At 38.5% G+C, this 23,356-nt stretch overlaps 1 protein-coding gene across 1 annotated transcript in view; it reads right to left on the bottom strand.

Annotated features, from left to right (window-relative positions):
* Positions 1 to 665: 665 nt before the first annotated feature.
* LOC137282822 (uncharacterized) overlaps positions 666 to 23,356 on the bottom strand; it is a 40,472-nt gene continuing 17,781 nt past the window's right edge. Inside the window, exons 2-13 of the mRNA XM_067814578.1 lie at positions 21,334 to 21,536; positions 18,055 to 18,111; positions 14,049 to 14,131; positions 12,605 to 12,756; positions 11,099 to 11,221; positions 9,866 to 10,025; positions 7,734 to 8,426; positions 6,770 to 6,876; positions 4,588 to 4,706; positions 3,968 to 4,041; positions 1,571 to 1,732; positions 666 to 849 (exon numbers count right to left, since the gene is read on the bottom strand). Of these exons, the coding sequence (XP_067670679.1) occupies positions 666 to 849; positions 1,571 to 1,732; positions 3,968 to 4,041; positions 4,588 to 4,706; positions 6,770 to 6,876; positions 7,734 to 8,426; positions 9,866 to 10,025; positions 11,099 to 11,221; positions 12,605 to 12,756; positions 14,049 to 14,131; positions 18,055 to 18,111; positions 21,334 to 21,534 (2,115 nt within the window). The 5' untranslated portion in view covers positions 21,535 to 21,536. The remainder of the gene's footprint in view (positions 850 to 1,570; positions 1,733 to 3,967; positions 4,042 to 4,587; positions 4,707 to 6,769; positions 6,877 to 7,733; positions 8,427 to 9,865; positions 10,026 to 11,098; positions 11,222 to 12,604; positions 12,757 to 14,048; positions 14,132 to 18,054; positions 18,112 to 21,333; positions 21,537 to 23,356) is intronic.

The raw sequence follows: 23,356 nt of genomic DNA, 5'->3' as shown, positions 1-23,356 counted from the left end.
AATGAAGAACAGATGTAATTTCTGTCCATGATGTCACAATGGAATTTGTGTCAATGGTGTATGTGTGGTTTCCAGGTATAATATCTACATTTTGTGTCACAGAAGAAAACATGGATATCTTCCTAAGATGGTTGATTCAGTTATCCAAGGATGCATGAGTTGTTGCCATGCTACCTTTCCATATTTCTCGTCTGAGAAGAAAGCATGTGTTTTTTGTCACAAAGTTAAGATCCGTTCAGTTGTTACCTTAACACCAAGATTCGATTTACCTGTGATGATATTTTGGCTGAACAGCTTCTCTCCATGACATTGTGTCAGGTATTTCGGGCTGACACTTGAACAAGAACACATCAATAAATTCAATAGGTTCTCAGAGGTATTTGGGGCTACCATTGTGTTCTCTGGCACATCGTCAGGAACACTGCAATAACTTCCATGTTATTCCTCTGGAACATAAAGCTTTGCCTGTATACCAAGGGTATTATTGCTGCTGCCATATTGGAAATGTTCAGAAACACAACAAAAATTCAATAAATTCCCTCAAAAAACACATCTTCTGGCAAATGCCCCTGTATCGAGAATTCTTGTCAGGTTTCTGGATTTCACAAACAGAACTTTCCAAAACAGACCTTCATATTCCATTTAAAACAAGGAAAGGTTGACAATCAGGATTTCTTGGTCTGCTTGTTGAGGCTTTCTGGTAGCAAAAGACACTGTATGAGGCTGATGGCAAACACTAAGCCAAAGATGAGAAATGCCAGATTGTGGTCAAACGGTGGCCCTAGATATTCCGCACCATAGCTGATTGACCAGGCATAAACGCTCCCTCCAACTGTAGGGGCTAGAGTCCTGTAAACAGAACAAAACAGCTGATGACCTTGACCTCATGTGACCTTTATTAACCACAGATTTTGGACAAGTGTGCAAAGTGCTATGCTGATTTCATATATTGGATTGGGACACCACTTGGGTTTGTAGGTTTAACAAGTTGGATGTTTTTGACATATTTACACAAAGTCTTGTTCAATAAAGTGTTCATACACTGGTTCCACATACAAAAAACATTCATCCACTATGACCTGCATAGGTCAACTAGATGTCTATACAAAGAGTCTACTTCAAGGTACCTACATGGGGTCCACTTAAACTAAAGGTCCATTTAATGGGTCCACATAAAGGTTCCTAAATAGGGTCCACTCCAAATAGATATCCATACAAAGGGTCTACTTAAAGGTTCCTACATAGGGTCCACATAAACTAAAGGTTCACTCAGAGGATCCAATGAAACATTCCTAAATAGGGTCCACTTAAAAAAGGGCCCAGTTCACATAAAGCTTCCTTCATAGTCCCTACTTAACTTACAGGTTTCTAAGTAGGATCACCTTATATTAGATGTTCATACAATGGATCCATTCAAATAAAGGATCCATCCTGTGTCCACATACACACAAAGTTGATACACACTGTTCATCTACATCCTATCCCCAGGAATGTCACATCTTTGACAACTGATTGCAAAGTTTCTATGATTACAGAGCAGCCGCCAGTACATGTTTCTGACATCACTGACCTTGCTATAGCAGTGAAGGTCATGGCAATGCCATTGACTGTTCCAGCATTCTGTGGGTTGGCCGAGTTGTTTATCATCAGGGACGAACCAGAAAAGCAGCAGTTGACAGCCAGTCTCTCCGGCAGCATAATCATCATCAACAGTGTCCATAACAACACCTTACTGAAGAACAAAGTTAAAGGTCACATGCAACGTAAAACACAACTTTGCAGATTCTGGTACCTTTCGGTATGCACTTACCGGAACAAATCATAACAAATGCCAATTCAACCTATAAAGTTGAAAAAAAAATGCGATGAAAAAAAAGCCCGCGAAATTGGAGTTCAAACGTTTCACTAAATTCCCCCCAGCGCTGGGGGGAAAACTGGTTTCAACTGTTGTGCTGCGCTGCGTCCATAACGCATGCGCAGTGAATAGGTTCGCGGAGCATGAAACAGTATGCATGCCCAGCGCCTGAGGTCGTGAGCAGTAGTCTAATATTGGTTGTGTACACAAACAAGTAATTAATCTACTCGTTACGTAAAACAACTTGTTGATTGTGGTAAGCAGTCTCTGTCACAGAGAAAGCTCAATGTCTGGTTTATTCACACCTATATGTCTGTCTGCCTGTCTGCTAAAGACAACATGCAATACACAGCTTCAATCATTGACCACGTGCAATTTGAACTTAACACCTATCAGACTATACAACAAAAAGAAAATAAGTTGATTCATGACTCGTGCACCCGAGTCCTGTGTCTGCCACATTATGTAATTAGGCATGTGTGATACACATGACGTTTTTATGTCTGTGGGTTGCAAACAAACTAAATTCATTTTTTTCGGATGACTGGATCTGACGGAAACTGGTGCAAACTCTTGTCAGTTTCAAGTCCTGCATTGTACTTGGACGAATGACAGATTCCAGCCACGCAGTAGTTTACCATCTCTACTGACATGATGTTTTATTGGATCGAGCGCAAATTCAGAGAACATGTATTTTCTAAACCCAAGATCTCTATATACATTCTTCGTGGATAACGACTTCTTTTCGTGTATATGATTTTGTTTGACAACAGTATATGAATCCATACTGAAACGACGCATCAAGTACACAAAAAGAAGTTGTTATCCATAAAGAATCTTACTTTCTTGTGACTGGCTATACTTCTAAAATGCCCATCAAACAGATCATCTTTCTGTACACACAATGAACCCTCAGCATATCAGCAAATGAACCAGCCAATCGGAAGCCGTCGTTACACTTGAATGCATAGCCACCCGCTATGACTGGGTTCGGTTTCCCGAGGGCTTCGTTTCGGGGGAAGTAAGCCCAAGTACAAAATATTGCACTTTTGAACCGCGATTGTATGCTTATAATTGTGTTTATTTGTTTTTTTAAAAGCAGCAATGTATATTATATGTCATGAATAAGTGATAAATGTGTTTTAATTATGTTTGATTTTTTGGTTGCATGTGACCTTTAAGAGATCATGAACCAGGTCTTTCTACTGATAACATTAGACTTAACAAATAGACTAAAAAGGGAAATAGAAAAAAACCCACTTTAATCAGCGTATGAAATAAAGCCTGTCCGACCGTCCAAGATCGGCGCTATTTCTGACAGACGATCAAAATTTACAGCTAGTCAGCCCAGTGGTCTGGTAAATAATATTGATGTGCTATTTATCTTGGTAAATTCACCGTATCTTGGTGTCTGGTCTCATAAATTCTTTTCGTGGCTGGTAACATGCAGAAATTACAAGCCCTGATGTCTGGACAGGTTTCTGGCATATTTCATACATTGCTTTTAATCAGCCCAAACAGTTTGAAACAACATGGAAAAAAGTTAAGATTTGGTCAAAAAAGTTGCTTTTCCAAGTGAGCTGGGTTCTACGCCCCAATTTAGCAATATTCCAGCAATACCATAGTGGAGAACAGAAGTAATGGTACCCATGTGGGGAATTGAACCCTGGTGTTCTGGTGACAAACAAGCACTTTAACCACTAGGCTACCCCACTTCCCAACCATCTCCAAGAACTTAAAACAACTTTCAGACCTGATTTTATTTGTTTACCATTTAATAGTAGATTCAACAATAATCCAGCAATTTCATGATGTCCTGTAAATATTGAGTCTGGATCAGACGATCAGTTTAGACAACAAACCATAAGATAAGTTATAGGCATGTACGTTGAGTGAGCATAAAACAACATTCAGTCACTGCCTGTAGACTAATGCTTAGTCCCTGAATATATAATATTGATAGCAACAAATAAAACCATTTAAATTGAAATGGAGTCCAGATTCTAGACTTGCTTCATTTAGGGATTTAGCACTGCAGAGAGGCCTTGGCAGTAGGGTAAATAATGCAGCTCTGGGACTGTGAGACGGACTATCACTGCCTCATGTACTTACTTGTCATGAAGCCGGTGCAGCATGGGCAGCGTCTGAACTGTCACCACTAACACCATTCCTCCTATAAGGAAGGTCTGCAAGAACAAAAATAAAATATTCAAAGATCTTATTAACTTATCTAAAATCTAACGAAAATCCACTAATATGGAGATGTCATGACATCTACCTCTGAAATATTCGTCTGTATCAGGAGTTCTGCCATCAGTCTGCCCCTTCAGCTACTTTAGGGAATCAAGGGATCACACCTTCAAGGCGACTGATCTACACTTCCTTAACAATTGTTTATTTACATCATGACGAGTCAGCCATATTTGAAATGAAAGCAAGGAAAGCTAGTTATGTCTGTGTGGATAAACCTCCAGTCATGGTAACAATGCTTAAATTCAGACAGAACTCTGCAGCCCTATTATCAGAGTCAAGAGACTTGTACTGTGCAAATATATCTATGGTTACAATCTTTGAAAAGGTTGCATGAGGTTTCCCTCTCAACTTCAGTTGATGATTGCACTGTCCCTTCTAATAAAGACTTTATCATTAATAGGTCATCTTCATGAGGCAGGATGAATGCTGACTGTGACAATATGAAATATTCACTGCAATTAAGCAACAATTTTTCCTACCTTTTTAATTCCAAATTTGCGAACCATTGCTGGATATACTAATAGTTGTAGGACAAGCAGCGGTACTGAGACCACGCCCAGAGACAGGCCAATCTCATTAGATGTGAACCCCATGCCATCTGAAAAAAGTGATCAGAAACATCATGGTATGTTTTGCTTGTTTGTTAGTGGTTATTAGTGGGGTTTTTTTTGCTTACAGCTGCACTGAGTAATATCCCAGCTGTCTGTATGAGAGAGCCCTGACAATGTAGTGACAGACATGACCTTGACCTACACAATGACCTTGACCTCAAAGAGGTCAGCAATCCTGACCAACACATCTTGCCTCTTACAGCAAGAAGCATTAAAAATAATCACTAGCCCGGCAGCCTGATGCTAGGTAAAATTTTCCTGGGCTAGTAAAAATAGAATGGCAGAAGCCCAGTTTGCAGGTGTAAATTTTCAGTCTGAAAAATTCTCTTCATGGCCTTTTTTCATTAAAGATTTGGTCTGGATTAAGAAATAGACACTGATCATCCTTAATCATTTGCAAATGGTGCCATGTAAACAAACATGCTAAAACGGCAGGCTGATATTAAGGCCTTGTTTCAAGGCTATGGTCCCTTATTGCTAAACAACGATGCTCAGTTGAAGAAACAAGAGAATCTGAAAGAGAATATGAAACATTGAAGCGTGAAAAAAATTTCATATCATAATGGTTCAGTTGGCTCAAAGATGTTTTTTCATGTTTGCAGAAGTTGTAAGGGTGAGTTTTCTACTGATGAATTACATCTGGACAGGAAAGATACTAAACTGGCCATTTTGTGACAGGATGCAGTAATCTGAGGAAAGAAATGATCATTTCCCACAAGCATAAGGCTGCTACTGCATACAAACCATCAGGTAGTAAGGCAGTTGGCGAATCTGACAGTGATAAAATTTACTGTTGCTTTAAAAAAACTGAAGCTCCTTTTCCAGGTATGTCATGCAATTGCACGAGTCTAGGCCTTTTTGCGATTTTGTTTAGCACAGAAAACTGTAGGGCTGAACAGAACAGAAAAGCAGGGCATTGTAGGCGGTGCATACAAGTGGCTTAAAATGAAAGACAGGAGGTATAGCAAGCTTGTGTCGCCAAGAACAACTGAACTTGCTGAACATACTTCTAATCCTCTTGAGCATGTTGAAGAGGCTGAACAGACGAATCTGCAGTTGCATAAACATGATGACAACTGTGACACTTGTTTTGATTCTGACTCAGGATGGTCTGATAATGGATGTGATGAGGATCTCATTAACTTGGTCAGTCAGACCTTGACTGACAGTGTGCGTAACTGGACTTTCACCGTTTGAACAGTTCTAAATGGGAAATTTGTGCTGAATCCTCTGGTTCTGACAATTTGTAACGTTGGTGTTTAACTTTGAAGTTTATGAAAGAAATAATAAATATCTACTTTTGAGAGTTTTGTATCATTATCAGTTTGGCCAGTAATTTTTTTCATTCTGACTAGTAACTTTTAAATTTCGTAGCCTGGTTTCCTAGTGATTCTGAAAAAATACTTAATACACTGATAGCAAGTCAGCAAGTGTAAGTTGCTGCAAATATTCACAGGTTAATGGTACATGAGAGAATGGAATTATCTTTCTTCTATGGACACAAGCCATGTGGAATTCAGATAAGAATATGGGTAATCCAAAAATAATTTTGTTATAATATGTGACTAAATGAAGTAAATGGTCATATCCAGGAACTGGAGGTGAGTTTAGTATTGCACCGGTCTCAGCCATATTCCAGCTATATTGTGGCGGTCTGTAAATTATTGAGTCTGGACCAGGCAATCCAGTGATCAACAACATGAACATCACACTATGCAGCTGGGATATGATTACAAGTCAGCGAGTCTGACCATCCGACCGTGTCAATCGTCTTTTATGACAAACATGGGTTTCTGAAGACCAGTTCTAATCTGGATTAGGAATTGGTGGATTGCATGTCATGACATACACACTGCACTGACTAATCCTCATGACGTCGTTCACTGGATTGTCTGGTCTTGACTCTATTATGTACAGACCTCTGTCATATAGATGAAATACTGTGGAGTGAAGCTCTAGAAATATTCAAAGGCAAAACATTAATGAAATAGCTCTGAACTCTATATGGAATGAGATAAATTAGCACCAGATCTCTTATTAGAAGACTCACTGTATTGTGGTTCCGTAGACAGGAAGATTGTGAAGACATCCTCTGCACCAATCACCCCAAAGGAATACACCGTGTACAAAAGTATGCTGTCCCTGATGTCACTAACACTGCAACAAAATTTGAAGATCAGAAATCCTTTAGCTAAAAAGAGCTACAAAATAAATGAGGATGAACTATATTTCATTTGGCTTTTATCAGCAGGGGTATCATATCAACATAGGGAATCGAGTGAGTTAGTGAATGAGTGAGTATGATTTTAGCAATATCACACACGGGGAACTAAATCACGCAAATGGAAACCAGGCCGTGCAGAGTTTCCCCAGCACTGATTTATGATGTGTCAACCATTGTGTCAGCGAGCCTGAGTCACAGATCCTGTCAGCTGCCTCTTACAACAAGCTTGGTTTGCTGAATACAACTGAAAATTGTAAGCCACTTCCCCAGACAATGCCATGATTCATGTTTGACCCATGCAACTGACATATGACATTCGTCAAACAATTTATCCCTTTTCACGCCAATTATGTTTCAGTTCATGCCCCTTGATAATGTATTCTTCCTAAGAGACGAGCGGTGAGGTAGCTCAATGGCTAAGGCATTTACTCATCACGCCAAAGACCCAGGTTTGATTCTCCACATGGGTACAATATAAGTTGTTCACAGTAAGCAAACTCATCGCCTGTAAGCGGGTACATTGAAAATAATAGAATAGCGCTTAGCCAATCAGAAAGCACCATTCATGTGTGAGGTAAGATAATATGTGAAGCCAATTTCTAGTGTCCCTTGCTGTGATATTGCTGGAATATTGTTAAGATCAGAGTAAAACTCAATTCACTCACTCTCCATAGATCTTCAGTCCTAGAGTATCAAAGGAAACAATGTTATTTCAAAACAATTGGATGCATGCAATGGACATACATTGTCATTATCATATGGTGATATTTGTGTATAACTTCATTCTTACCATAACAATGACACCAAAGAACTGTTGCGGATGCGGCCCAATAGTCCTTTCTGTAATGTGACTTGTTTCTTATTCACGGCTTCCATGGTCACTGTCACAGAGTCAGTTTTACTCTTTATCACTGAATCATTAAATCTTGTCAAAGAACTTGCACTTGATATCATGGAATTTCCATTTTTACGCTCTTTCACCGGTTCTCCATTCTTGAGTTCACCACTGAGGTCACACGTCTCTTTCTGATCGTTCACCTTTGGCAGGATTTCAAGGTCAACATGGCCAGTGGATGCTGTCTTCAAATTTTTCTGTGCATTGATCACATTCCTAGCTTTAGTCTCCTCCAACAAAGCCATCTGTTCATGATCATCAAGGTCAAGGTCACTTTTGCTGATAAGATGATTATCAGTTTTAAGATTTCTTGCACCATTGATATTTGGGGATGCATGAGTATCCCTCTTTCTTTGATGTGTGCCTGCTTTAGACATATGACAGTTTTCGTCATCACGAGTAAAATAAGCCTCAGTCTCCGAGACACAGTGTATGTCCTCTATAGACATGGCTGCCAGCGGTCCATGATGTAGACTGTCACGTGATCTATATATGTTGTTATGACTAGCTGACACAGAGACTTTGTCTGTCAGGGGTTTAACCTCATCAGCCTCTTCTTCAGGATCAGATACCTCGACTACATCCTTCCTGAAATTAAAATAAAACACTAACATTTGAAAGAGAATGGTACAATGTCTTATGCTGACAATCCAGTTATCAACAGCATGATTATCAATCTATGCAGTTGGGAACGACGACATGTATCAACCAAGTCACTCAATCCCATTAAGTTGTCTCTTATGCAAGCATGAGAAGACCCACACTTGAGAAGTAATATTAAAGGGAAAAAAGCCTTTTTTTGGTCCAAAGGGTCTGCATGATTGAAAATGCTTTTGAGTTTCAAACTAAAAACTGGTCCAAAACTTGTCAGAATCACATAAAATAGGCTGGATCAGTGACATGTCTCTTAACATTAATCACTGGACTCCAGCAATTACAGAAGATGTCATACAGATGTAATATTGCAGTATGGTAATATTGAAGCATAAGCAAACAAACAAAATCAACCCTTTATTGAAGAACAAACCAGTTTTTTCTCAATTATACATATAATATTTCCAAGTGGTTAGTAAAATGATCCTTCTCAACCTAGTGTTTGTTAAGCATTTGCATTTATATAGTTAGAAGTCCATAACTTGCAATGGCAAAGGTTCCATACTTCGTTGGAACGCTCAGGAATTCAGTGACGGTATATATAAGGCTGGTTGCTGTGTTGCTTGCACACGCACGCACGCACGCACGCACGCACGCACGCACGCACGCACACACATGGAGAGAGAGATTTACTGCAGTTGTCATCATTCGGCCTATCTACGCCTCTTCATTCGTCTGATTATCAAAATCGACCTACTTCCAGCACTGACCTCTTGATGTGTAACATTCAGTATAACTGTTTCTCACTCTCAAACCAAGACGTTGGTGAGTTGATATTATATTTGTGACATTGCTTTAAATTTGACTCAGCTGCATTGTATTAGAAACCTCTATTGTGAATCATCGTATCTTGCTCTCTGCTCAATACATACCATAGAATATTTTAGACTTGTCTGTGTCATATTTTGTAGGTTCTGAGGGATTTTATACCTTTTGTCACAGCAATTTTTTTACCGTAACATACCTTAGTTTCGATTTTCCATTACCATTACAACTATTTCGAGTTATATTTGAATATTTATTTATATGATTTCCAAACAGCAAGAACATAATAATTTTGATTCCAACTTAAGCAGTTTTGAGTGTGAAATAATGCAACAAATGATTGGTTGAAGCTGGGCTAATTATTCAAAGGGAATTTTTCTTGGCAGACATCACCAAGTTAGCAATAGATTTCATGATAAAAATGGTGAATTAAATTAAATCTGATGTGTTTACTTGCATGAAGAATTGAATCGAGGGTCCGCAATCGAAAATCAAATCAAATCAAGGTCTGAGTGAATCGCTGCTGCCGTGGTTATGTCCCGCCTGACACCACTTCTGGACCAAAGCTGTCAAACACTGTTGTCGATACATTCCAACATTTTACTTACTTCAATTGAAGGGTTTCCTCAAATTGAAAAAGCACAACAAGGAAACCAATTGCACAGATGACAATCACTGCTACGGAAGGCAGGCAGAATGGATACTGACTGAAGAACCCCTCGGGGTCAAACACGCTGGGGTACTTCTTGGCGGGACTCGCCAAATAGCCTGAAACACACAACATATAGTCAGTGAGTTTGGTTTTATGCCATCTTCAGCAATATTTCAGCAATATTACAGCACTGACACCAGGAATGGGCTTCACACATTGTGCCCATGTGAGGAATTGAACCCAGGTCTTCGGTATAACAAGCAAATGCTTTAAATACTGGGATACGACATCACCTTTAATGAATTAAATTGATTTAGATATTCTCTAAGTATACAAGGAGAATATATGCAAACCCAGTGGTCATGTTAATGCAGAAACCTGTGATTTTCAACCCAAAATGTGATAAAAACACACAAAAGATATTTTGTGTGCATGTTTTGGATGCAAAGATTCTGATCTACCTAATTTTAAAAAGTACTTTAAGACAGCAATATATAAAAGAACAAGAAATTTTGAAATGATTCCTGATTGTTATGAAAAATTCACTCTGCCTGATAATTGGCATTTTTGCTAACCCCTTGGTAAATGTCAATTAATCATGACTTGGGTTGACATATCCATCATGAAAAATGACTCCTCTGTATAAATAAAAGAAATAAATAAATCTAGAACATTAACTGTAACACAATAAGTGCCTGCAAGTACAACACTGTTCATGTCACATGAATATTTTATGAAATCTTGCACAGCGCATTTATCAGCAGAGGTCAGTTACTATCAAAACTCACACATCCTTTCACTGCACCAACAGTTTTTGGCTTCTACAATCAACTAAAGGAGACTCAACAATTTCAACCCATCAATAGTTATGGTAGATGCCCCAATTACATGTTATCTGGCATTTCTTGTGAAAAAAAATGGTTATTTCAAATTGTGACCTCAGAAAGTTGACAAAGTCACTCTTGCATTTGTATCCATGGACATATCAGTTTCACCATCCTGTGAGATAAGCATGCTACTTAATTGACAGAATAACATAAATTGATAAGATAACAATTAACTATTTCTCAATTATTTGCAGTGGTTATAATATGTCAAATCTTTTACTCACACACACTTGTTAGCTCAAATCTCGTTTTTGAACCATCAAACTAAAGGGACATAACTCTAACAGAACTAATGTTCTTACCTCCTAAGGTTGGTCCCAGAATCAGGCCTGTTCCCCAGGCCAGAGCAATGGCTGACATGCCTATAGCCTGGTTTGTGTTGTCTGAGACCTCATACAAGACAGTCTTGGCTGTGCCCACTGTGCCTGTAGTCAGTACATTACTGAGATAAACAATACGTTGACATTCAATGTTAAATGCTGGATCATATGGCTGGAAGGACTGCTGATGCTTGTGTCACCTGACACACAAACACTGGAAATTATCAGTACTAAAAATTGTAAATAATGGAATGATGGCTGGAGAAAAAATCAGTTTGGTTACACACTGAGTCTATCCAATCCTCACTTTTATAACAAGCATGAATGGCAATAAATCCCATCCAGGAATCACCATTGTGATACATTGCAATAGTCAGATTCTTCAATCATTGAAAATAACAGGTGAGCATCATTTACCAAATTGCCCTATTAATTGTTTGTTAATGCACAAAAGTTTTGGTGTTCTACAAATGGCACAAAATGAATTTGCAAAATTCACATCTTTAAATGACTACTAGTATTATAGGAGCAGAAATTCCTTGGAGGCTAAATTCAGTTCTGACTTTGAATATGCTTGCGGTGCTTATGAAATGTAAATTTAATGACACAGACCAAACCAAAAATATTGTTAATGCAAACAAGTGTTCCAAATTTGTTGTGTTCAATTATGAGAAACCACGTCACTATGACAAATCTTCAATTATTTCAACTAAGCAGAACATCACTCATTATAATGAATATTTTGTATTTAATAGGCAACATTACATCAATTAATACTCTAAGAAGATCGGGGTTAGAGCTGGTTTTCAGCAACAAATAAGAATAACAGGATGGGGTGGTCAGGCTCTTGGGCATGGTGATCTTATCCCAGTCATGTACATAAATATTGATGACTGGATCGTCTGGCCCAGTAGTTCATGATGAAATATACTGTTTGAAATTAACAAAAAAAAACTATGCCATGATTACGCAACAAGTTGCTAGTGTTTGTATTCCTTCTTACACTTATATACCACCCATTAAAAATTTAGATTCACTGTATGTTATGCATATGTACATATGGTTACACTGAAGACTGATTTCTCCACTAACTTGGGGGAACCAACTGCAAACCTTATGCAGATGAATTGCATGAATTGCATGAGGATCATTCATCAAATTGCTGAAAAGCATGTGCCAATATCATGCATGTGAACAGCTGTGTGTAATGCTTTGTAAGAATTCTCCTATTTTAATTGATTTTTTATCATTTATTGAGCCTATGACAATAACTTTTTTAATGTTACGAATTTGTTTTACAATACCTGAGTTCATGGGTGAACAGTATGGAATAGTTTATAAAACCTAGTTCAGAACAACTGACTGAAGTAAATGCTACATTTTACACTAGTGAGTCTAAATTTTTCATTGGTAGTATGAGTCTGTGTTTTGAAGCTTCAAGCAACAGCGTATGGCTGAGTCCAGCCCTCACTTCCATCCCTGACTCACCATTGCAGAGTCCTGACATGAAGCGGAGGAACATGGCCATTGGAAGGTTGACAGAGAACCCAAATATCAAGGAAAATATGCCATTTCCTGCAATCGTCAGCAGCAACACCACTTTCCTCCCCTTGACGTCTGACAACCAGCCCCAGAAGAAGCTGCAAAGAAATGAATATGCGTGTTACAAGTCGATAACTTCTGCACTCCTTCTGAAAATGGTCAGCAACAGATAAAGCTTGTCAACTTCAATGTCTGCATGATTACATATGTATCTAAAGCAATTAGTTCATTTCTTGTCAAAATATTTTGAATTGTTTAGTCCATTTATTTTCACATTATTGGATGGCATAGTCGGCCATGTTGTATAAGGCCTCCCTTACGTGAGTCAAAGACAATGATTATTGATTCAATCCTCAAGGGCATTTAGAAGTGATACACATAAAGACAAGAGTTTTTATGTATGACAATTTCTGTATTGTGAAGGGTCACGATGTTCTTACTCTTGTCTTGATTCAATCTTTGTTTGTCTTCAGTTTTATAAAAGATTTTCTAAAATTTTTAAGCAGGCTGTCTTGTTTATGCTTGACATCTAATACTGGGATTGGTACAGATTGTGCTTGATACATGAGGAAGCATTGGTAACAGAGACTGTTGGGAGTTTTGAATGATACACGGAAATACCATGTGGAGTTTGAGACTGATACTCAATGACTCAAGGGAACAACAATGCGCCAATATGTTTCATGCATTGTCAGGTATCAAGCACAAATAACATAGTCTGCTTCAAAATGTGTACATCTATCATTGCATAAAATAGTCCCATCATTGCCCACTATTGGGAGATATCTACTTTTTCATGCAGCCTCATTTTTGACAAATGAAGTGATGAAACAGAAATATTAGGACGACACGCGACATGACATGATATGTGACACCTCACGACAAGACACAACATGATGTGACAGGACACGACAAGGCACACAATATGACCCACACTATGATGACATCTGATACAGAATACATGATATAGTGTGATATGATATGATGCGGCACGGTACGGAATGGCATGGTAAGGTACAGTACACAATACAATACGACACACGACACTAGACACATGAAATACAGCACAGCACAGCACAGCACAGCACAGAATAGCGGGGCATATCACAGCACTACATGGCAAGCCATGCGACGGCACAACATGACGCAACTCTACATGACAAAATATGCAGGGAGAAGAATGTTTTTGAAAAATCTGAAAGTCCTTCTTGGGTCAGGAGCCTTTATGATTCAAGCGTAAATTTACGCAAAAATTTCACTTGATGTAACAAATCCATGGAGGGTCTGCAGGCTCATCTCTCAATATGACACGCGACTCCCATCAGCTGTAAGTCTGCTGACATAGGGGACACGTAAAAACATCCACCACGCTACCATCTAGTTTACCTACCTCCCACATGCTCTACCAGCAAAAACTGATGATGCAATTAGTCCGACATAATATCCCTTCGCCTCCTCCGAGTAGCCAAGCCACTGCAACAAAAATAGTTCTTGAAACAAAGGCAGGTAATTGTCCATGAAACAAAGGCAGGTAATTGTCCATGAAACAAAGGCAGGTAATTGTCCATGAAACAAAGGCAGGTAATTGTCCATGAAACAAAGGCAGGTAATTGTCCATGAAACAAAGGCAGGTAATTGTCCATGAAACAAAGGCAGGTAATTGTCCATGAAACAACAAATGAAGAAAGGAAACCTAAGGGAGAATACTTTTCTTCATGTTGCTTACAGACTCCACACAACCTCAAATGATGGAACGATAATCCTAAAGAACCTATTTTGAATGATTTCCAAATTCCATTTCGCCATTATTATAATGATGCCAAATCTCATTGCTCTACCTCCTGGAGAGACATCAAATTACAAGTGAAGAAATATTTCTAAGAAACGGGCTCTGGGGTAGACTAGTGGTATAAGCATTCGCTCATCAGAACAAAGACCCAGGTTCGATTCACTGCATGGGAACTACAAGTGAAGCTCAATTCTGGTATACCCTGCTGTGATATTGCTAGAATATTGCTAAAAGCAGCATAAAACCATATTCAGTCACTCGCTTCTAAAAGTGTGCCTCAGCACTGCAGCTCATCATGGTATGTACTCAACTGGTAAGATTGACACACCCTTAACAAAGGTTCTATTCTGACTGTAACTTCAACACATGTATTTCCTGTACAGATACTGGGCACAAGAAACAAACATCATAATACATGTAATTTGCACAAATTATATATCTTCTCTAGTAGAAATAAACATCCTAATCTTCATATTTCCTGGTGTGCCAGTTTTGGATGTAAAAATGTTTATAGGGGTAAAAAGGGTTTGAGGAGAATTCAAGTGTCAACATACATCGTCATACAAAGGTCTACATTTATCTGTCGTAAGTGAACTATGTTCTCAGCCATGGAGAAACTCTACTTCTTCAAGAGCTACAAGAATCAATGGAGACATTATCAGTGCTTCTTTCAGAGGGGACCCGTGAAGGTCCCGGGTAGAAAAGGCCGTCAGCAACCCATGTTTGCCATCAAAGGTGACTATATAGTTATCACATTGTGTCAAGGGAAATACAGGGTTTTATCAGTCCCTCGTATGGTTTGTATTTGATGCGTTTTGTTTTGTTTTGATTTAGTGAAAACATTCAGCTAGATAAATGCATTATCACATCGTGTCGAGGGAAATACAGAGTTTTATCAGTCCCTCATAAGGTTGTATTATATTATATAAATATCCCGTATTTCCCTCAACACGATGTGATAACGCATTTATCTAGCTGAATGTTTTCACTAAATCAAAACAAAACAACACACATCAAATCGACTTGCTGCCATGTTGACACCAGCTGATCATTTGACCTCAATGCACCGCACGTTACTAAAGGCTTGTCGATGCACGCTTTTCTCACTTCGCGTCGTCACCGAGGCGTAGTGGGGTGACATGACTTTCGTAGCGGGAGTACATGACTTTTATACTCCTGCTCGCGGATCGTGATGGGTGTACATGGTATTTTATCAGAGTCACATGGACCAATCAAAACTCGACATTCTTACATGAGGCTAGATAATGCTTATTGTAAGAGGCGGCTAACCGTATTGGGTATCTCGCTGACACATGCCATCGGTTCCCCATGGCGCATATCAATGTTCATGCTGTTGTTAACTGGATTGTCTGGTCCAGACTCGATTATTTACAGACTGCCACCATAAAGCTGGAATATTGCTGAATGCGGTGTAAAACTAAACTTACTCTCACTCTCACTCACTCTTCCAGAGAAGCCAAGAACCAAGGCCCAATGTTGGGTATTTCAGGGTTAAACTTTGACGGACCTCATCTTGAGTCACTAACTGAATTTCTCTCAAAGAAGGAGTTGGCAAGAGAACACTATGATACTGCAAAGTCTGTTTAAGCCTACATACTGGACAAGTCACAAGACAAGACGCTGTGAGGTTCTTCCCTAAAAGATTTCCACCACATCAACTAAAATGGAATCAGCATATTATTAAATCAAGCGTGTCGCTGGCTCCTCTGTATTTAATGCACATGCTCTCTGTAACAAATGCTGTAATTAATACCAATGCATACAACCAATGTATGTCACAAGCAGTAGAACAGAATAAGAAAACAGACGTAATTAATAAACACACAGATATCCAAAACAGTTGTAGAGATATGAACAACAGCTGTTATCAGGCTGATTACTAACAACACAACGGAAAAACGTATCATCAGCGTTGTTATGTCAGCATGACATTTTGGAGCAGTGTTGGGTATCCAGATGTCTGCATTGCAATTCATTCAATTATTACAACACCATAGTCTATTGCATGCATTTAACTGTCATCTATGTCACCTCAAACAGCAAAACAAATATACACATAATTTCATTCACACAATACAACAGAAAAGTTCAAAGGTTTTGTAGCCATTAGACATTAGTAATTCAGATAATGACATACCTGAGAACGCTTTTGTAGTATAATATTATTTTCTTTTGTTCTTGTTCAGAGCTGCACTCAGAAATATACTGTATAATCTACCTATTCCCAAAACAAACTTACAGTATTTTGCTCCAGAATATTTGCTCTAGAATATGCCACATTTGAACTACCCAGATTTCCAAACTGTGTACATTATAAAGTTCACCTATACATGGCACATTCTAAACAAGTTTAGGAGAAATGGTTTGTGTAAGGAATAAGATCAAAGACTGAAAATGTTGCAGTTTCAGGCAAAGGCAGCCATTATGTATAGGTGCATATGATACATGTTTGAGGCAGTGGTTTAAGTCAGTTATATGTCACATACATATCCTATACCGTGTGTCCTCAGATGACAGAGTTGGTAGGTAAAGATGGGATACTTATATAAACAATGTCATACCTTCATCTGGTTCTAGAGTCGTACTGGATCTCAAGGCTTTGGTTCAAAATATTGTTTTATAAATGAATTCTGGTTGTGACTGCAGTGACAAATCTGGATTTTTGATGCTTCGTGTTTTTCAAAATTAGATTTCTATTCCCTGCGTAAGAAATGTGTAAAATGAGTACCTGCTGTAAGTTGTGCTGAAGGAAAACTTTGATCACCAAACAGGGCCCCGTTTCACAAAACTCTCATAAGCCTAAGATCTTGTAACTTTTCTCATAGCATTTGTACCTGGCATACTGTAACATAGGAGGTGCAAGTGCTACAAAAAAAGTTACCAGACCCTAGGTTTACGAGAGTTTTGTGAAACGGGGCCCAGTTTAACTAAGGTAAAATGTTTTGACGTCAGTCGGTTTGATATGGTCATGGAATCAAACCACTATCTCCTCACTAAGATTACAATAATGACCATTATAATACAGCACCTGTTCCGCATGCTTATGCATGCTCAATTTGCTAACACATTATTATCCTGGATAACCCAAGCTGTTGTGAGGCCTAGAAGTTTAAAAGTCACATGACATATCCCACCAGGTACCCTTTCACTGATGGGTGAAGAGAAGCAATTTTGACTACGGTGAGACCACATGTATCACATGTGCTTCAATGTGGGGCAGGACTGATGTCCTAGAAACTCTCAGAAGTTAAGCTTCTGAACATGGTCACCCATCTGACGAGTCTCCATGCCCAGCGTTGCTTAACTGCAAAAGACTGTCACCTGAGCTCTATGCAAGAAACTCTGAGGGGTTAAGCTGCTGAACATGGTCACCCATCCCACGAGTCTCCATGCCCAATGCTACTTAACTGCAACTGCTTGTGACCTGAGCTCTATGCACAGGATCACATACCACCGCATAAATTTTGATGTTGGCCATGGTTTGATATGGAATCAAACCAATGACTCCTCACTAACATCTGACACAGTGTCCACTACACTATGGTAGTGGCTCCTGGCGTCACTGTGTACTGTTGTATAACCTTACCTTGACCATGTCTGGGAGGAAGGGGAAGAGAAAGGTCAAGGTGAACGAACTTGATATCTGAAAAGAAGCAAGGCTCACATCAGTAAAACATAAAGTCAATGACCAACATGAGACACAAAAGCAGGATGACACTTTCTAGGAGATTACTATATTTTGGACCAGTGAAGACACAGGTCAGAACCGATCTTCAGTAACCCATGCTTGTTGCTAGAGGCAATTAATGGGACTGGGTGACCAGGCTAACTGACTTGGTTGACACATGTCATTTATCCCAATTGCGTAGATCGAAGCTTATACTGCTGATTACTTGATTCTCCAGTTCAAACTTGATTATTTAAAGAATGCTGCCATATAGCTGGAATATTAAATGGCATTTAATATTATTAATGAGGCATTAAACAACAAATCACTTAATATATTTTGTACAAAAGATCCAGCTACCATCAACAGCTGATTGTAATGTCACTTTGTCAACAAAAATAAAGTTGAAGAATGTGTAGTAAATATTATGTGAGATATATTCATCAAATCATGTACAACAGATTTATACATTATGGGACTACAGTCAAGTATACCTGAACAGAACATGGATTACCATGACAACACACATGGTCGGCCAAGTTGTATAGGGAATTCACCTTGTAAAGTTACCTCCCTTAGGTGTGCCAATCCCTGTCATGACTGGTTCAAGTCCTGGTTCATCCTGATTATGCATATAGGTTGGTTTGGCTGTCCATGGTTTCAATAAAGTGATAAGAGATAATAGTTTAAAGGGGCACTGACGTGGAGCAATTTCCGTGGACTGGTGTAAACGTTTGTTATTGTTTTTCACCCGAGAGTACCCGGATGATATCCTAGAATTCGCGACTGGTTCGTGACCTCTGCTGCGCAGTCCGTATGCGCAACTGAGAGTTTAATTATAGACAGATCAACTATGGTCAAGTAATTTTACTTCATTACAAAGGTATTATGAAAACAAATGAAACACTTTGAAGGTTAATCATCTGCAAGTGGTTGAAATGGTAAAAAACTATTAGGACGGGAAAATAACGAAGCCAATTTACGTCTCTAAATTTTGTCTCATAACCCTAATTAGTTTATATATATAGTTATATTTGTATGATTTTGAAATTTAATGAAAGAACACACAGTCTGCTTTTACATAGTAAATTTCTAACATCACAGCAACATTTATACATTGTATAGATTGCCAATGTGGATCCTATGTTACACACATACGCGATCTAGTGTGTGTTTTCTGTGAAACAGATTCTGCTGAATGCTACAACAAATAAATTAAAACAAAATGCAAATAATGAATGTAAAACAGACTAATTTTATAGAACAATGACAGGCTACTACCTTGTTCAGGAATGTATCCATCAATATCCACATAAAAGAACGATATTCCATTCATCTGCAGCTGGTAAATAATCCTGCTCTGTGTCGTGTGTCTTACAACAGTCTAATTTGCGAAAAAGTAACACATTGGTGAAAACCTGATAAACCTCTCATTGGTCACCCAAGATAGCACACCTGGCAACTAAATCTATGATGTCCGCCATTCTAAGTAATTTAGTTAACCAATAATGAGCAATCAATCAACGCAATGGTGGTTAATTCTTTGAAGGGAGGATGTTGTTTTTACACTCGCACTTTACGACAGGGTGTAGTCAGTATAGATCTGTACATCTACACACACTGCCTTTTCACAAATCCGCTGTGGAAGATAAAAGTAATTAATCAATCAGTGTGTTATCGGTTAATCCTTTGATCAATGTTTGTTTTTGTAACTCAGCTGATTAACCCTCTTACATCACTTACATGCACATATTACATACCATACAATACATTTGCCACTACAGACCTTAATTTATAATGTTGAGTATTTACTCTAGACAGGAGAAGTGCCAAATGGGAACCTTTGATGAGTAACCAAAGTGGTGTTACTACTAATTATACCTGTTATAAAGTCATTAACTGACCATCCAGAGAATGATGACAATAACACGTGTAGGTTTACACCATCAAACGCGAGTTATGGCAAGGAAGATGTAATCTCTATGTCGCATGCAACCTGAAAACACTTATGGGCCGAAACTGTTTTGAGGATACCAACAGAACTTTGTTACATAAGGAATACATACAGGCATTTGCTGTGTACTTGGGTAAATAGTTGTAATAGGTTTGGGATTTTTTTACGTAAGATAATTTTCAGATTTCTCTACCAAAGGCAAAGTCATCGTTTTTCGTTTACGAATTCATATAAATTAACTGTGCGTTTTTATTACCATGAATAATAAACCGGGGTAGCTACCACTGTTACTAAAATTTACGTATGATATTTACTATCACCGCTGAACCAACAAAAATACCCATCAAAACTATCTAAATGTAAAGCTTTTCAATCTTTCGGACTGAAACAAATGGCTTGCTGCGTGCATGTAGACATCATATTATCACATAACATGATTAAATATCGAGGTTAAAAACTCAGAAATAGGATCAAATTGGATCAGTCACTATACTATCCAAGCATCCAGAAAAAAAACTACACTGCTGGGATGTTTTGTTACTATCAGACAAGGAATACCATGGATATTTTAAAATAACGTCATGTGATGAGCATCCGGCCTCCGCACTTTTTAGGGTGAAGAAATTCTGCTAATGTGGACAGGAGCCCAGTCCCTTTGTCCGTCATGGTTGAGGGAGCGGGTGCTGACCAATTTGCAGCTTGGTTTCGTCATTAGACCGTTGGCGAGAAACATTATTCGCTCCGCATCAGTGCCCCTTTAACTGGCACTCTAGGCTTTCCTTCCACAAATGCATTTACGCAGTGTTATCCTACTCATACAGGCCCTCACACGAAATATCACAAAATATACAATACTTTGGCAAATCTAAATTTCTTTAGATTCAGGCTGAAAACATTATCTTGTAGGAATGACAAGTTTTTATAGATGATCATCCTTTTTATTGTAATAAAAAGATTTAACAAAAAAATGAACTGAACTGAATAAAATTCTGTTCAGCCAAAAACAAAGCTTTATTGCACAATGGCGACACTTCGGTAGATACTTATACAGTTACAAAACATCAGTATCTATAAGTATCTATAACGAAATGTTGCGATTGTACAAAAAAGAAGCCTGTCATCCATAAAGACTTGTCCCTCCTATTGCTTGTGACTTCTAGAATGCCACTGAAACAGTACATTATTCTGGCCTCTCTAGACATAAAGGGGCTGATAAAAACTATTTTCCAGACTGTGGTACGCACCAGCGCTACAAACATCAGTGCCATGTACTTGTAGTTCGGTGGGGTGGTCTCTTTGTTTAGCTTGAACCTGGAACATAGCCCTTGGCAGCAGCTCTCTTGACTAGATTCTTTACTGGTCACCTTGCTCTCAAGTTGATGGTCAGTAGTGTCATTCCGACTGGCCGCCCCTTCCGCCACTGTGTCCGTACCTTCCGGCTGCATGGCTGGAAAAAACATGGATGTTTAGAGCGAAATGAAAAAATCATGCAATATTGTGCACTATGCTGGTCATGAGAGGCAACTAAAAAAGATCAAGTAGTCAGACTCGCTCACTTTTTGATGCACGTGATATCCCAATAGATCAAATGCTTGTGGGGTCAGTCACTTGATTGTCTGGTCCAGAGTTGATTATTTACACTCAAGCATTATATAGTTGAATTGCTGCTGAGTGCAGGATTAAACAATATACAAACCACAGTAAATCGGTCATGGTGTTTGTTGGGTTTTCTTGGGGTCAGAAATATTCCAGCTATATGATGGCTGTCTGCAAATATGCAGGCCTGAACCAGACAATCCAGTGACTGACATCATGGGGATCAATAATGTGATGAGGGTATGGTGACATGCATGAACCAGGTTAGCAAGCATGAACATCCAAACAGTGAATCAGTCTTTTACTGTTTACTTACAAAACAATGCATCATTGTGTCGTGTAAGTTTAGATTTTTGCCACTTCTACCAGATATTCCAAAATATCATGGTGGAGAACGCCAGAAATGGGCCTCTCACACAGTACCCATACAAGGAATCAAACCCAGATCTCTGGCATAACGAGTGAATGTGCTAACCACTAGGCTACCCCACCAACTATAATGTCATAGGAATGACAGTAACTTGTTTTATAACTGAGCAAGATTTATAAGAAAACCAAAACTTGTCATGGTTGGCACATCTGAGAGATGTTCTTTTAAAACATATAAACACAATATTTTCATATATCCTGATTTATGGTACTCTCAGCTACACACTATAGCAACTTCATAATGATATATCACCAAGGCATAACTTATTTGATTTTGTCATGATATGTGACACCACTTCTTACTGCATGTTAGGTCTCCGATTCCTGAAAATACAGAAACTTGTCATAAACCTAGTGAAACATGTACTAAATCAAAAGTTCAAGTGAATGATTAAATATGCACATAAAATCATAAAAATATATTATAACAAGCATGTAATGAAGAAATACAGTTCACTCTACCACCATGTATAATGCAGTAAAGTAAAGCACACTTTTGCCCTGAACTATTAATAGTATTATAGATAAAGCACAAGGACGCTTGTGTTATAATAATTCAGTGCAAAATGTGCTTTATTACATGCATAATGCCACGCCTCAGAGACAAAAATGTTCCAAATCTCTGCATTACATCTAAATACACTAAATCTAACAGCCCAAGATGACTAATGCCACTGACACCAAATTTCTTATTTACAAAATGTCAAGTAAAAAAGATACCACCAGTATCAACCTTTTCTCAACTCGTCGTCTGCTTTCCTGGGTGTCAATATTTACCACAATGGGCTGTCATACATTGTGATAAAAAGTAACTGACTATATAATCCATGAAGCAATGTGACGACACATTTCATGTAGACACTAATGTGTGATGACTGCAAATAGCTTTGGTAAAGAAACGTTTCATTCGCGTGGAATATTAGTCATTTTCAATTTGCTGAATCAGTGAGTACAATAATCAGCAATGATCAGTGAATATACAAAATAAAACTGTGCATCTAAAATATCATTTTCAAGTAAATTCCGCGAACCTGAGTGTATATGATGGGAGTGATTTCATCCTGCTAAACTTCTTTGCGAAGAGACACAATGGTCAGTTGGGTAGAAAACTGATGACAATGACACTAACTGTAATCATGTAATTTGCTAGCATATCTGTTTATTGCATTGCATCGCGACAATCTAATTTCAAAACAAAGCTCCGGCAACAGATGTGACCATAGAGTTCATCATTACCATAAG

Source organism: Haliotis asinina, chromosome 1 (genome assembly GCF_037392515.1).
Source record: "Haliotis asinina isolate JCU_RB_2024 chromosome 1, JCU_Hal_asi_v2, whole genome shotgun sequence".
NCBI classification, from domain to species: Eukaryota; Metazoa; Mollusca; class Gastropoda; order Lepetellida; family Haliotidae; genus Haliotis; species Haliotis asinina.
The sequence above is the reverse complement of the archived record's forward strand: the minus strand, read 5'-3'. Positions and strand labels throughout refer to the sequence as shown.